Below are 15,574 nucleotides of genomic sequence, written 5' to 3' on the forward strand. Positions count from 1 at the left end.
TTACAATTTTGTGAAGTGACCTTGGGTAATATTAAAGAGTGAATATTGATTTATTATCTATTTCAAAGGTATAAGCGATTTTTAGAACACTATGGAATCGTTACGATACCTTATTAGATCTAAGCGAACTTCCTTTGAGCATTTCTAAATAGAAATGTTTTAGATACACCATAATTTGCTTAAAAATTGAATTATCGTGAAAAAATTCTCTAGAAAACACGTATGACGTCTTTATAAGTACCTTAAAGTTTGATCCCAGGTCAGCTAACTCTATTATTAAAGGTAGCTATACAAGATTGAAATTGCTGTACACAATAGTTGCACATTTATAAGACGGTGACAAGTGCAACATAATATGCGGTTACGATGTTCTCTTAAGACCTAGGTATAGTATAGGACTATATTCCATAAAAAGTATAGCCGCTGGTCCCGCGAGATGTCGCTGTAGGAAACTTTTGGCCGTGCGTGAAACGTGTATAATGCAGTACATGAATAGTTTCCTCCCTATATTCTTCCTAGAGACCTTTAAGCAAAAGCTATAAATTATAGCTTTACGAGTTTTTTTTTTAGTGTTTCAACACCTTTCTTAGCGTTAACGGCGTTTTGTTTTTATGCTTACATAGATGCGTATATATTGTACATCTACCTATTTTATTATTAAACATGGCATTACACTAAGCTCGATGTCTGTTATTATCGGAGAAAATAATATTGAAAATAGAAATGGACTTTACGATCGACGGCGTTAAAAAAAATCCCGCCTATTCTATAATATCGTGGTTGTAGGACGTAGATATATTGCCAACTACAAAATGTTTATATAGATATATCGACGAATATTAGAATATTAGATGTAGCTATAATAAGTGTATTTTAATAGATAATATAATTGGACGAAAAAATTAATTTATGTAAAAGTTATTTTACTGACAATGGTTGTGTTCTGATAATCATTATGTTATTATACATATATACTCAAGGTAAACATAAAATGTATGTGTGTTTGATACGAATTATTCTATAGTAAATATATTTTCGTTTAGATTGTATTGCTTTTTTTCGAAATTTAGTTATTAGTTCAATTAGTTGTGAATCAATGTTTGATTTTCGTCTTGAATGGGTGTATATATGTTGATCATATAATCGCATCTAATGTTGGGGGAAGTTTTTTCGTGTATAGCTGAGGGGAAGACATGACTGCACGGGAGGAAATTTAATTTGATATACCAGTACGTATTATAGTTACCGCCCTATCGGCTATAATATATCGATCAATAAAAATTATTATCAGGTAAACTGTAAAAAGTGCAAATACATACATAGAATTCTTCGCCTAGTTATTTCACGTGCAATACAGGTAGATACTTAGTTTAATAATATTCAAAATAAGGTTGTTTTTTTTTGTGAAACCTTGGTTGGTATAAAAATATGCAATATTTTATTTTTTAGTGTTCATATTTTAAAACATTTAATTTGTATTATTTTTACGAATCACGAAGCTACAACAGGATTTTTTTTTTACATTTCCATAATTTAAACGGTCTATTGGAGCTGTTAAACATAATTCTGGGCTAAAATAAATATTGAGACTTCCAAAAAAAATGTTAATCAAATATACCTTTTCTGGTTTAAAATAATAACTTGTATAGTGTGTATGTTTATCTTTATGTTTATCTGCGGGTTTATGGCATTATAATAGAATTATAAAATACAATTCAAAATTACATTATAGATTTTGATATTAGTTTTAGTACATTATCATTATTCATAATTTATTTGTTATTAGATATAAATTATAATTATTAGGTCCCTTATTAGTTATTTTATTACTTTTTATAATCATTACAAGATAGGTACATTGACAGTTCAGTTGATTGCTAAAATGTAGGTTTTTATTGAGATCAATTAGATTTAAATCATTTAAATAATTTTATTTGTTATAATTTGCCTTTCTCCATATTTTACTATAAAAGATAATATTATTAAATAATAACTCTTAAATGCTTGATAAACACGTATATTGCTATTTGCTGTGACCATTCCCAGGTCAGCAGTGAAAAATGATCTTGATAAAATAAATTATGTAGTGTCAGATATATATAATAATAGAGTGGGTGAAAGTAAATCATTCTATTGTAGTTTACCATATTTCTGAGGATAACTATAATGATATTACTGATGTAATTTTCATCAAGAGCACAACTTAAACATAGTTGCATAAATAATGTATACAATTCTAATATCCTATTATATAGTGTGTTAACTTGTTCGCGCGAATAGGCGTGACGACAAATATTCAACTATAATACATTGCATAATATGTTTGATTGTTGATATCAACAAAAACTGCTTTTGGTTTTTTCAGTTTATAATTTATTTATTAATCAAAATGTTACTAATAATTTTTGAATTAAGAATTTTTTCTTCAAAAATTTCGGTATCAAAATTATTTATTTTTTTATATCCCTATCACACATAAAATTAACCTTTTAAGTTAAGAAAATATACTCAAATATATGTTTCTAATAATAGTAAAAATATAGGTATTAAAGTAACTTGTATATTTTACAAATGTAACTACTAGAATTAGGTTATGTCATTTGATTGGTAATTAAAAATACACGTATAGGTACCTACTATTTATTTTGAAAATTAAAACTGGATGTTGTAAAGGAGTAATAATATTTCCAATATATTATGTTCATGGTTAATTTTTATGTATTTGACAATGAAACAAGTACAATGTTCTTGCTTTTATTATTTTTTCATTACATCATAATATAATATATGATTATAATTTTAATGGAAATTATTAATAAAATAAAATGGGGTTTATTTTTTGCAATAAATATTTTTTTAAAGATATTATATGGGAATTGCCCCTTTGCCCGACATTGCCGTGATTTAAATTTTGTAGGTTATTATGTAGTTATGCAATTCTCCTTGAGGCATGAATTCATGAAAATATTGTTATTTAATAAATTATCTTTGGGTAGGTAGTTTTAAATTGGTTTAAGATGAAATCTACTTTTATGGTAATCGTCCATGATTGAAAATCAAATTCTTTAAAAATTATTAAAGTACACAACCATGCTATCTATCGATTGTTATCGGTCATATATTTTGGTTGATATGTATTTTTCTTTACTAAAACTTCTGTTTGTCCATTTATTTTGATCGCCCTTAAATCCTTGACCTATATATTTACTCAACTATTAGGGTAAATGTAGCCTTGGACCTGATAAAGTGTTACGTTTATCTTTAAATGACGATTTAGAACTATCGTATACGATGCTTACAATTCTAAGGTGTTATGAGCCGTAGAAAAATCTGTGCTTTTGATCTGTTGAATGGTTCATTATTATATTTGATCATTACAGTAACTTTTATTTAGTTTTATTCATTTTCCGTATACAACGATGAGGAGCCCAACCCATATTCACGCAATGTGTTTTCGGCATAAAGTAAAAACAAACAACCTGATAAATATAATACTCAAAAAATGCATTAGATGGATTAAAAAAAAAACGTTAGCGTTCATCTAGTATGTTATGCAACAATACATTTTTATTTCCCAATGTCGTATCGTTACCTACTAGTTAGTTTTTATTTTTACATTTATCAATAGGTAAGGTTATAATTATAAATATAAATTTGTTTGAAATATCTACAATATTATTTAAAATAAATAACATGATATATTATATCCGTTTATACAACATAATTTCAATAAAACTTTGAGTTAGTTATTGTATCGTTAAGGTAATTTATATAATATGTAATTAATTTGAATTATTTGGAGTCCAATTAATGTACAATTGTCTGTAAAATAACTGTGATAAAATTTTATAGGTACATTATACACTTTCATAGTGCCGTGTGATGTGTAATGTGTACCATTATTTATTGTAGACCATCGTGTATACTTAGTTATGATTTGTCTATATGCGATAAATGATGAATCGGCAAATAACAAAACTCACACATGTATACTATAGGCTACTTGTGTAATTATTACTAGTGGCTATAGACTACAAGCATACTTGAATATATAATTTTTTGATTTTATAAGTAGTTATTGACGTTTGTTGTATAAATTGTACTTGGTATATTATGAATTGGTTTTAGAAAAACGAAATCACGAGCTTTCTGTTTGACAGTTTGACTACGATTATTCCAAACCATTATTGTGGTTAAGAGTAAAGTTAAAGTAATCGTTTTGACTGGTTCTTCTTGCCAAACGAGTTGGTTATACTCAGTTTTATTCGTGAACCATTATGTCAAGTTGCAGTATATAGGTTTTGTAGACTTTCGCAGTAACATTATTGTTCTGTTCTTTTATTGCGCTAAGAGCTCTGACTTTGAAATACTCTTTACTAGAATATTCACTATAATAGTGACGTTGTAAAAGTTACATTTCTATTTCATAAAAACTTATTCAAAAGACCATTTATTAAATTTCTTATACCATTGTTTGCGTTCATGTGTCTGGAACTAGCTGATATCTTATGTGTATTAAGGAGAAAAAACACAACAACTGTTCATTCTGACAAGAGAAAAAATACGCTTAGATAAGATATCATAATATTGTTTTGACTCCCATTGGTTATTATCGTAAATATTGTTTATGATAGTTTGGGTGATGAAGATTATACTGATTAATATGAGTAGCGAGTAGTATTATAATTTATAAGTTACAATAAAACCAAAAGTAGTTACCTATATAATATTTAATCAAACTATACGTCTGTATATTTCATAGATTTTCATTTTTAAGTACCAGCAATTACCTACATGCACATTTATTACCTCTTTGTACCTATCGACCATCGACCATTAATTTGATTTATTTGCTTTGTTGTATAATAAACATGGGTGCAAATTAGTTCAATTTGGTGGGGGAGGGGCTTAAGCCCTGACTATTGATACATTGAGTTTTTAATAGTTTGTGAGACACTGATAAATTGGGGGCTAAGCCCCCCTTAGCCCCCCTGTGATTTGCGCCTAACTACTTTACTGTTAGTTTTAATACTACTATAAGTAGGTACTAAGTTGAAAGTCAAAAGAAAAGTTTTATTTTTTAATCGGTTGAATGATTTATGTAAAACATTTAAGCACAACAATACGTTTCTAAGATAAGCACCTACCTCATTTAAAATATTATAAGTAAAATTCATGTTTAACAAATAGCATATAACATAGGGACATGACGTGTAATATAGACAATGTTACGATGTATATTGTATATGAATAGATTTAGTTTACGATTATTATTGTTATATCGTTTTAGTTTATGTGATATATTGGAGGTCACAAGCAGTGTAGGTAGACAATTTTATATACATCCGGAAACATTAAACTTATTTATTATTATAAATGTAGTTTAATTTCAAGTTCTTAAAATCAAATTAAATTATTTAAAGAACATAATATAGTATAATATAAACATTATAAACTCTGCATTTTACGCGGTTAACTATATTTACCTGCAGACGGAAGCTTTATGTATTTTTCCTTGAAATCTTATCATATTTGTCGTAACAGGAAATAGAATATAATAGGTAGATGCGGCATAATACGTGTATTGATAGTATATAGTCATGCAATTGTTAAAGAAGTAATCGTAAAATATAACCCTGGCCGCATATTAGCTAGGTATATTTGTTTAAGTGATGGTTCTTGAGCCTAATTTTGTATACATGTACCGAGTACTCTTAAATCACAATAATATTAATAAGAGATAATTGACTTAACAAAATAAATATGTGCACGATATTAAATACTAAAAAGCGGGTAAGTCGTGTATGTCGCTCTGCTGTACAGTAGGTTACAAGTGGGTTACTGTAATGGATGGAATTAAATTTGAATCCAATGATATTATATCATTGTATAAAAAACGATTCTGAGCGAAGACGGTTTATCTGTCTAGGATTTATTATAGATTATTAAAAATTTTCAAATCTTAGATTTATAAAGAAAAATTTTTATGAATTTCTAGTTTGAAATAATTTGCGAATTTTCGTGATTTTTACATAATATGTTGTCAAAATTCAATTTTTATTGTAAAAATATATTATGAGCCTTGTATTAAATTTTCAAATCTTAGATATAAAAACAAAATTTTTTATGAATTTCTAGCTTAAAATAATTTCTGTATTTTCGTGATTTTTACATAATATGTTGTCAAAACTCAAACTTTGAATGCTTAAAAAAAAAATTGTGACTATGTATTCCTTTTATTTTGCAACTGCTATTGTAACAATATGATAGGAGCCATATATTAAATTTTTAAGTCTTAGAATTAAAAAGGAAAACTTTTATGAATTTCTATCTAAGATAATTTGAACATTGCCGTAATTTTTACGTATTTAGTCAAAATTTGAACTTTAAATGCTTATAAAAAAAAATCGTGCCTACGAATTTTTAATATTTTTTAACTTCTATTGTCACAATGTGTTAGAAGCCTTGTATTAAATTTTCAGGCTTTTCTACCGAACAAATAAATTTTTATCGATATTTATAGAAAAAAAAAACTAATAAAGTTGAAAAATTAAAATGTCCATTAACAGCTCAAAACAAATCTAAATATTTTGAAAATTTTATCAAATATATAAAACGCCTATATAAACATTCAGTCAAAATTTCAAGTATCTGCGGTAATTTGTTTTAGAGTAACACCAAAATAAGGAAATCGCTAAAAGTGAAAATACAATGTTGTAAAAATTTAAATTTCAAATGCTCATAAAAATTTAATTTGAATTTCCGGTGGAATTCTTATTTGTGATAAAGATTGAAAAACTTGTAAGGAATCTTGTATTCAATTTTTAAATCTTAGATTTAAAAAGAAAATTTTTTATGAATTTCTAGCTTAAAATAATTTGTGAATTTTCGTGATTTTTACGTATTTTGTCAAAATTCAAACTTTGAATGCTTATAAAAAAAATGTGACTATGAATTTCTTTTATTTTTCAACTGCTATTGTAACAATATGTTAAAAGCCTTGTATTAAATTTTCAAGCTTTTCTGCCTAACAAATAAATTTTTATCGATATTAATTTAAAAAAAACTAATAATGATCGAAAATTTGAAATGTCTATGAATAGTTCAACTCAAGTCGAAATTTTTTGAAAATTGCATGGTGGATAGAATATACTTATATAAACATTAGGTGAAAATTTCATGTATCTATGGTCATTTGTTTTAAAGTTACATCAAAAACCAAAATCGATTTTGTCGAAAAATGAGTGTGCGTAAAATTTCCCGTTTTTTCCTTAATTTTTAGTTTGTTTTTATCAATTATTTAGAAAAGTATTAAGAATTTTTTACTTTTGACTCCCCAAAATACCAACTAGATTCACTTTCTGATCGAACGAGGTACTGAAGTCAAAAATCGAAGCATTTTTACTGCCCCAAAACGTGATGACAGACACAAAAAAAAAAACACACATCATGGTAAAATCAATACATTCATCGCTCCGCTCAGAATCTAAAATATTATAGTAAGTACCATTTTAGTTTAGTTGGTAAAAAACATAGGTATACTTAAAAATTGACAAAAATTAGGTACCTAATATTATACTTGGTCTTTTAATAGTGACGCGGAAGTAATTATTCAAATGTTTTTTTACGATATTTTAATATATACAATTTTTGAGAAATTAATTGTTGTAATCTAAATCCTATATAGTTGTAATAAAATAATATTATTTCCATTGTTTCCACCAGAAATGAAGGAGTTTAAATGCAAACTTTACTAACCTAACATTCGAGTAAATTAAAACGTAGAAATTCATTATTATATTATGTACTATAGTTATAATATATTTTCAATTTTGTTTCATTAATTTAGAAATAATTTACACACTTTAATGGTAAAAAAAGGTGCAAGGGCAATAAACATTTGTTGGAATTTGTCAAAGTCGAACGGTTGATTAAATGTATTTAATATTTATTGATTACGTCTAAATAGGTAACTATTAGACTAAAAAAAACATTATTTCATTTGGTTGTCACATCATTATTTTGTTCTAAATGTTCGTAGGAATATTATGATTTAGTTTAGATAAAAGATGAAATTTATTATCGTTAAATGCATTTATGCATAACAAAATATGCGTAGTACAATATGTGAAGGCTGTGTGGTTTTGGGGCGAACATTAAATGAGACAAATTGTTTTTCTTCGTGGTTAATCTGAACACTGAAAATGTGGATAGCTTGGGCGTATACGTTTTGGAACAAATCCAAGACACCGGTCGGCTACTTGCGAATCCCTCGCAGTAATCATGTCCGACAGTATATCCTCCCACCGACTTTTGATCATTTTATGTAGTAGGTAGGGTTTTTATGGGGTTTTAAGGCTATTTAATTAAGTTAAATTTCTTCTATGCATTAGGAATTTCCTCAATTAGATATTTTATAATTATAGTACAGGATAACCTAAAATATTTCAAAAGTTATGGCATGTCTAAAAAAAATACTAATTTAGATACTTGGTAAATACTTCACTTGTCTGTCATGATCAATAAAAACCATACTTTAAAAAAACTTGTTTGCCGTAAAATGTCCAGTTTTTCCCGATTATTTTGAAAAGTACTTGAAATTTTTACTTTTGGCCGCATTGCTTCATCTATATACTTAAATAATATTAAACAAACTAAACTTATTTATTTTAATTTAATAAAACTGATGTTTTCTAAAATTATAATTGTTATTTAAGAAACCTGTTACCTAATAATTACACTCATTAATATCTTGAATAATAATAAGCATAGTTTGTAAAATAATGAGTTCCGTGAATAGAAAGAATGAAGAGACCATCATGTTAAGAGACTTATCAGTTTGTCATGAGATAGTTGATATAAAAGTACCAAATCATATTATTTTCAATGAGTTGAATAACCATTTTACTACTGAGGTAGTGCAATTATAATTTTACGTTGAATTGTCATCATATTACATTCTCACTAAATTAAGTAAAAGTATGTTTATGTATATTAAGTGTTTACTTCAGTATTTTTAAAGATGGCTCTTTACACTTTTTCATTTATAACATCACTTTAAAAGACTAGATGGTGGTTTAAATTGGTAATGGCGGTGCATTAATGAATGTAGATTGTAGGTACCTATACTGATTAATAAACCCTACACGTATTTAAGACGTATTTATTAAGTTCGTAATAATAAATTTATCCGTCGATATTTTTTATAAAATTTACAAATCTGATAACAAACATAATAATGTATTCATGTAGATACATGTACTACTTATATCATATTAAACATTATACTTGATTTATATTATGAATTTAGCATACACATTTTTTTTTTTAAGAATTATTATGTTACAAAGATACTCAATAACTGCTAAACTAATGTTTTTTGTTTTTTTTAAATTATTGATCTTGAACTTATTAATTATTTCAGCTCGACATCTGTGGCCATTAGCATTATACGTTTAATATCATACTAGTCTAAACTAATTTATATAACATAGGACTTACATTAAAATATAATAAAGTATATTTATTTTATTCTGAAATTTGATAGTGTTATTACTAACTGCATTACAACACTAATATAACTAGACGATTTAATTAGTACAAAATAATTTTATTTAATGAATTATTTAAAACTTAGTTGTATTATATTATATAGATCATTAACTTTTGACACTAATATTTTTAAATTTATATTTACTAATAAATAGCATTCCTATTTCCTAAGATTAAAATTTATAAATATAATAGTGATTGATTTATCTCAAATTTATAAAACATTTAGATTTGAATGTAATACACGAAGAAGGATGATTAGATGAAGTAGATAATTAAAACTTATCTAAGACTGGTGAAATGGTGATTTAAAATATTTTTGGTTATATTTTTGTGATTATGAGACAATTATAATAATAATAATAATAATAATGACATTTAATATTTCTACTACGTACGTATAATTAACATTGAAAATAGTTTCTTAAAGAAAATATGACTCACTCTTGACACTAAGTAAAACCTTTTATTTACAAAACGCATTGCTCCTAAGTGTTAGATGATATTATTTTTATAAGTGCATATATATACCTACTTAAAATATTATTGCTATGTTGTTAAAAATTTAATACGCAATTTCTAATACCCGGCAATTTTCTTAAACATTTGCATAAAATGTTTGTTTAAATTAATCGTTTTAAGCTCAAAAGTAATGTAAATTAATTAAAATATTTAGTCAATCAATCATTATATCAGGGTTGTCACGAGTTAGATGTATATAAAAGACTTCTATAAGAGACTTATCGTTTCAAAAAACAGAAAAAGGTTAATTAATTCAAAACTTACCACAAGCTCTACTCCTGTCAATATTTTCAAACAATAAGCATAAATAGATGTAGGTACTCTATTATATAGAGTTAAATAATACAAGTTTAAAGTAAATTCATAAAAAAGTTGGTTACTTAATTTTATCGAATTAAACATTTATTTGCTTTCTGTAACATTTGTCATAATAGTTTATTACAATAAATCATCGTTTAATTTATTAATTCTACCACTAATTACGTATCAGAATTTTAATATGATTATTATAGAATTCAATTTATTGTTATGCACCTGTACCTATACACTATATATGTTAGTTATGATTCATAACTTATGAACTATGAAATGTATGAGTTTAATAATTACTTGATGACTATTATAAACGTACATACTGTTTTATGGAGTACAATATAACATTTAAGCGTATATTCAGTGCATAAACACCTTCCTAGAATAATTGACACAATAAACTGAGTTTAAAAAGGTGAAGCAATTTCGAAAAATGTTTGAAAGTGCAAATCACTTTATAATAAATTATTATTATCACTCGGGTTTTCAATATAAATAAATTATATTGGTTAATCATTTATCTATGTGATATGTATAATATAAGAACAGCTGCAGGATCATCTATTCGTCTAAGTCTGATGTCAGTTATTTGTCTTCATGTGATGGATTTACTCGCATATTTTCTCATTCCATCGGTGGTCGGTGGTAGGTAGGTAGATGATCGGGAATACCTTCACTAAATTTGGAGAAGCGATGATCTCCCCCCCCACGAGAGTTTTCCATCGCTGTGTTTAATGTATTTTTAATCGTATCCATAATAATAATACAATTAATATCAAGTTGGCATGAAATCAATTAAAAAATAAACACTACTGTCAAGCAGCAAAAAATTCAAGAAGTAAATTATATAACCGCCTGTCCAATGGAGAGGGGACACGTCGAGGAGTTACAGTCTTTAAACATTTTAATCACTCTCTCCCCTCCCTCATCCTCCCTCACCGGCCGAGCTTCAGATGCGCCACTCTGGATACGAAATTTACATAATTGACATGCGTAACGTCATAACATAATATAATGTGTCACGACTTTTATGACGATGGGACTATGCGCTCGCGATAAGGAAAACCAAGGAGATGTGGAAAACAGTTCGAATTCAGTTCTGCTGCATGCACCGTACCTACTTGTACATTTATGATATCTACATCGTAAACTCGTGTGTTTATCAAGTACTATCGTTATTGCAGTATAAATCGAGTGGGCCATAAATCGCGCCCGTCAACGGAAAAACAACCGGTCGCCGATCGGCCACAGTGTATACTAGTGCGACTGACGCGAAGCATGTTCGGCAATTCCGACGAATTTCCGTAGTATTTCCGCTCGCCATTCGGTCAATATGATAAGATTGGACAAGTTGTTGAAAAGGTAAAGTAAATTCGTCCGCGATAAGGAAAAAAAATTTTAAAAATCGATCGCTTTTATGCACTGCACATATAAATGTATATGTAGTAATAGGTATACTTTTTGTAGTGTCATAGCTAATATGTTATATTATAATAAGACTACGTATAACTGCGGCTGCTGCTGGCTGCTGCAGGCACGGCCGAGTAATTTTTCTCGCGGCATTTAATATTCGGCTGTAGCTCTCCCTCGTCGTTGGACTAGTTTTCGCTGTTATCATAATATATATAGGAACAGCGGCGGGTGGCATACTTGTAGTGGTATATGGTTTAGGGTGACAAAACATACATAAAAACCGTGAAACAAATTTAAAAAAAAATAATAATAATATTACAACAATATGTAATTATAATTGTTATTTGTCAGCTGTGGACTGTGGTGCATGTAAGGCTAATTATTAATAGACATGTGTCGTTTCAAATTTCCGAGCGCGCACGCACATTACGACTTTACGAGTAGGTATTATTATTCATCTCGTCTGCAGTTGTCTGAGTGTTATAATTGTGACCTCAAACGGTTCTTTTGAACGTCACGACTTTTGCCGGAAAACCTATTCCCATATTAAATATTTTGAACGAGCTTAATTTAAATTCATCGCACAAGTTGGCGGTGCGAAATAATGACCGCCACACTATTATTATTATTATTATTATTATAACGGGGGAATCTGTAAATTACTTTTCCGTCTGGTACCTATTACTCTGACTAGTTTTTCGAAACATTTTCTATCTCCGAGTGGCGAGTGCGTGTGAGCTGGTCGCGGTGGGTGCTTTTAACATTATTGTTACATGTATATAATTATATAGTGTTGTGATGTTTATCTCGCGTGCAAAACTGTATGCACGCGTCTGCAGTTGTTGGTACTTGACGTTATACTATATACAGTCGATTATTTGCAGTCACAATTTTATTTATATAATGTATAATATAATATTAAGTATATGTAGATGAAATATACTATAATACCTACGCTTAAGCGAGAAGACAATTTGCGTTTGCGTTTGACGAATGATAGTAATTATTATACAAAGACTTAGATTAATTATGAAATTTACATATCACATAATTCAATTAAAAATGATTATGTATAAATTAAACTATAGTCAAACAGCTGTGGTCTGTGGAGTACACAACCTAGTAATTATAGAATAGTAATTGCACCAAGAATTTGAGTTCATGTAGTGGAATTCATTAAAGGCTTAGGCTCATATCGTGAATAAGGTTAAATTATTTCTCAAAAATGAATAGTTAATATATTATATATTATGTTTAGTGTTTACCTTTATTCATGATTTTAAGTCGTTGTTGTTTTGAATAAAGAATTGCTTTAAAATATGCATTGATTTTCTTTCACAAAATAATTGTCTTTGAACTTATAATTGTATGTCATTACGTTGTCGTATAAATTAAATTGAATTATTACAAAGATAAATGCGCAAGAAAATTAATGTGATGGTTTTAAAATGTTTTTACGAATTACGATTTTTTGTTAATGTTAAAAAAAAATATAGTATTTTTACACTCAACCATTACAAAAAGATAATATATTATATTATAAAACGTTGTTTAAAATTTTTCGATAAATTAATTATGTTTTAAATTTTAAATTTATACATTATTCCATGTTCTAAAAGTTCTATTTTAGTTTTTTTTAGTATAATATTTTGTTCTATTATGAAATCGATTTTAAATTTAACATTTATATAAGGTTTACTAAAAGAAAACTATTTCAATTTTCTTTATTATTGATTACACTATGAATATTGACTGAAAAGAACATTAGTTAGGCATGCATACATTTTTTAAATTTAGATGGTAGTTAGACTAATTTTAGCTACTATTTATTAATTTTTTGTACTCAAAATTTTGTTGAACTGTTCAATTTCAGTCCAAAAGATATTCTTTCTAAAAATGTTCATCCGTTTAAAGATTTTGAGTAATCGACTTTTTTCTATACAACAGGAAATATTTGGGTTGCTTGTTTTTATTGAAAAACACTAAAAAATTAGAATATTGAATAGTACTTGAATACATTTTGTATGTAAAAATATTCTTGATTCATTTTAATTTTGGAAAATTGTAAAAGTGGCTGGTTATAACATTTTTAACAACGTAATTAAAATAATTTTAACTTGTGACGTCGAAGCATACTTCCATTGAAATAGCCTCCATATGTATACATAAAATATTATTTTAAATATCAGAAGCTTATTTTATATCAATTTAAAAATGATTTCGATTCAGAACATTACCATGTAGACAACACATTTTATCACCAACAATATTGATTAAATAAATGGTTTTAAGGTTTATGTTTACTCAAACCGACTCATAGTTCTGATGTAATGTATTTCTTATATGTTTCTGTAGTGTTTGTAAACTAGTACTGAGCTTAAAAACAACTACGAAACAGGACTGAGTTATACGAATTGCTATGAGAATACATATGTAAATATACATTTATTCGAATTATTTTGCGCATTATTTTACAACATAGAATAACACAAAACATTTTGAATTGTCGAAAAGCTAGAAGGATTCGCAATGGGCGTGGCTTAAGAATTTAATTTTCGAAGAACTCTACTCGAGTATCAAAAACTTTCGCAGTTTATGAAAAAAATGCTATATAATAATTTAACGTTTTTTTTCTTCAATTTTTGATTAATTTAATATCTCCAAAATCAGCGTAAATGTATATTATATTTTTAACAAACCGTTGACTCAGCTTTTAATGGATGTAAATCGATATAATGATATTGTAACAGCCCAGGAACCTCATCAGTTTGATATATTGTTTATTATTATTATTATTGTTATATTGTTTTGAGTCAAAAGAGGCGGGAAAAACTTCCGGGGGAAATGTAATATCCGAATGTGTGTGTGCTTGTGGATGTATCCTGTGTATAAATAATAGAAAAAAAATGTATTTATGCAAAATCGTGCATAATATGATGGACATTGCGACGTCCGGTTTGTATTCATGCGCGCGCCCGCTGAGAATACATAACATTAAAGCCGACGACATTGATCCGAAACCGCAAACTCGGCACCCTGCAGTTGCAGTGGTGTATAAAAATGTACGTCGCATTCTCATAATGAATAATATCCCTTTTGTATAAATTTCGTTTGTGTGCGTATTCATCTTAATCCCGTTCTGACGTGTCACGGCGATGAATATTAATAATGGCAATGTCGTCCAATTTTTGTAGTTTGGTATAGATTGGTCGTTGATCAACAAGGGTGTCGGATTTCGATGTCTGTGGTGGCTGATATATTATAACATGATTATAATAATACTATATACCTTACTTGTTAAGGATACTCTGCAGTAGGTCTTGGAAACAAATTATAAATGGGTTACGCTCCTATACAACACAATATAATATGATACGAATAAAATAAACGTATAATAAATGTGTTTATTGTGGACTTTTATTTACGTACATTGTTCAGTGTCCAGTGATAATTAGATCCAATAACATTTTAATTGGTATGCTCAGTAATTTAACTAGAATGAAACTGTAGCGTTCAAACCGATGATATCGAGTGGTACGCGTATATAATATTGATAACAGCGAACAAACAATTTTATCATATAGGCAAATTATAAAAAGTGGGATGATCATATTTAAAATAAATTTTTCCTCCCCTCCACGCCCCCCCTCCCCCCCACAAAAATGTAGACTTTAATAATACCAACATTCTTCAACACGCGCGATTTCGGTCTTTTGATTATTTTATATTTTTATTATCAGCGCCAAAAGCCATGGACTATCATAATATTCAGGAA

The 15,574-nt window shown here is 27.7% G+C and overlaps 1 protein-coding gene across 6 annotated transcripts in view; it reads left to right on the forward strand.

The window, feature by feature from the left end:
- Positions 1–15,574, forward strand: part of mtd (TLD domain-containing protein mustard) — a 185,872-nt gene that overhangs the window by 50,619 nt on the left and 119,679 nt on the right. Inside the window, exon 1 of one of the 6 annotated variants that reach the window (XM_015508809.2) lies at positions 11,600–11,748. The exons of the other annotated variants lie outside the window; for them this stretch is intronic. Within the exon in view, the coding sequence (XP_015364295.2) occupies positions 11,720–11,748 (29 nt within the window). The 5' untranslated portion in view covers positions 11,600–11,719. Of the gene's footprint in view, positions 1–11,599; positions 11,749–15,574 lie in introns of those variants that run through there. 6 annotated transcript variants of the gene reach the window in all.

This window comes from Diuraphis noxia, unplaced genomic scaffold (assembly GCF_037042655.1).
Source record: "Diuraphis noxia isolate RWA-SAM2 unplaced genomic scaffold, SU_Dnox_SAM2 contig0003, whole genome shotgun sequence".
Taxonomy (NCBI): Eukaryota; Metazoa; Arthropoda; class Insecta; order Hemiptera; family Aphididae; genus Diuraphis; species Diuraphis noxia.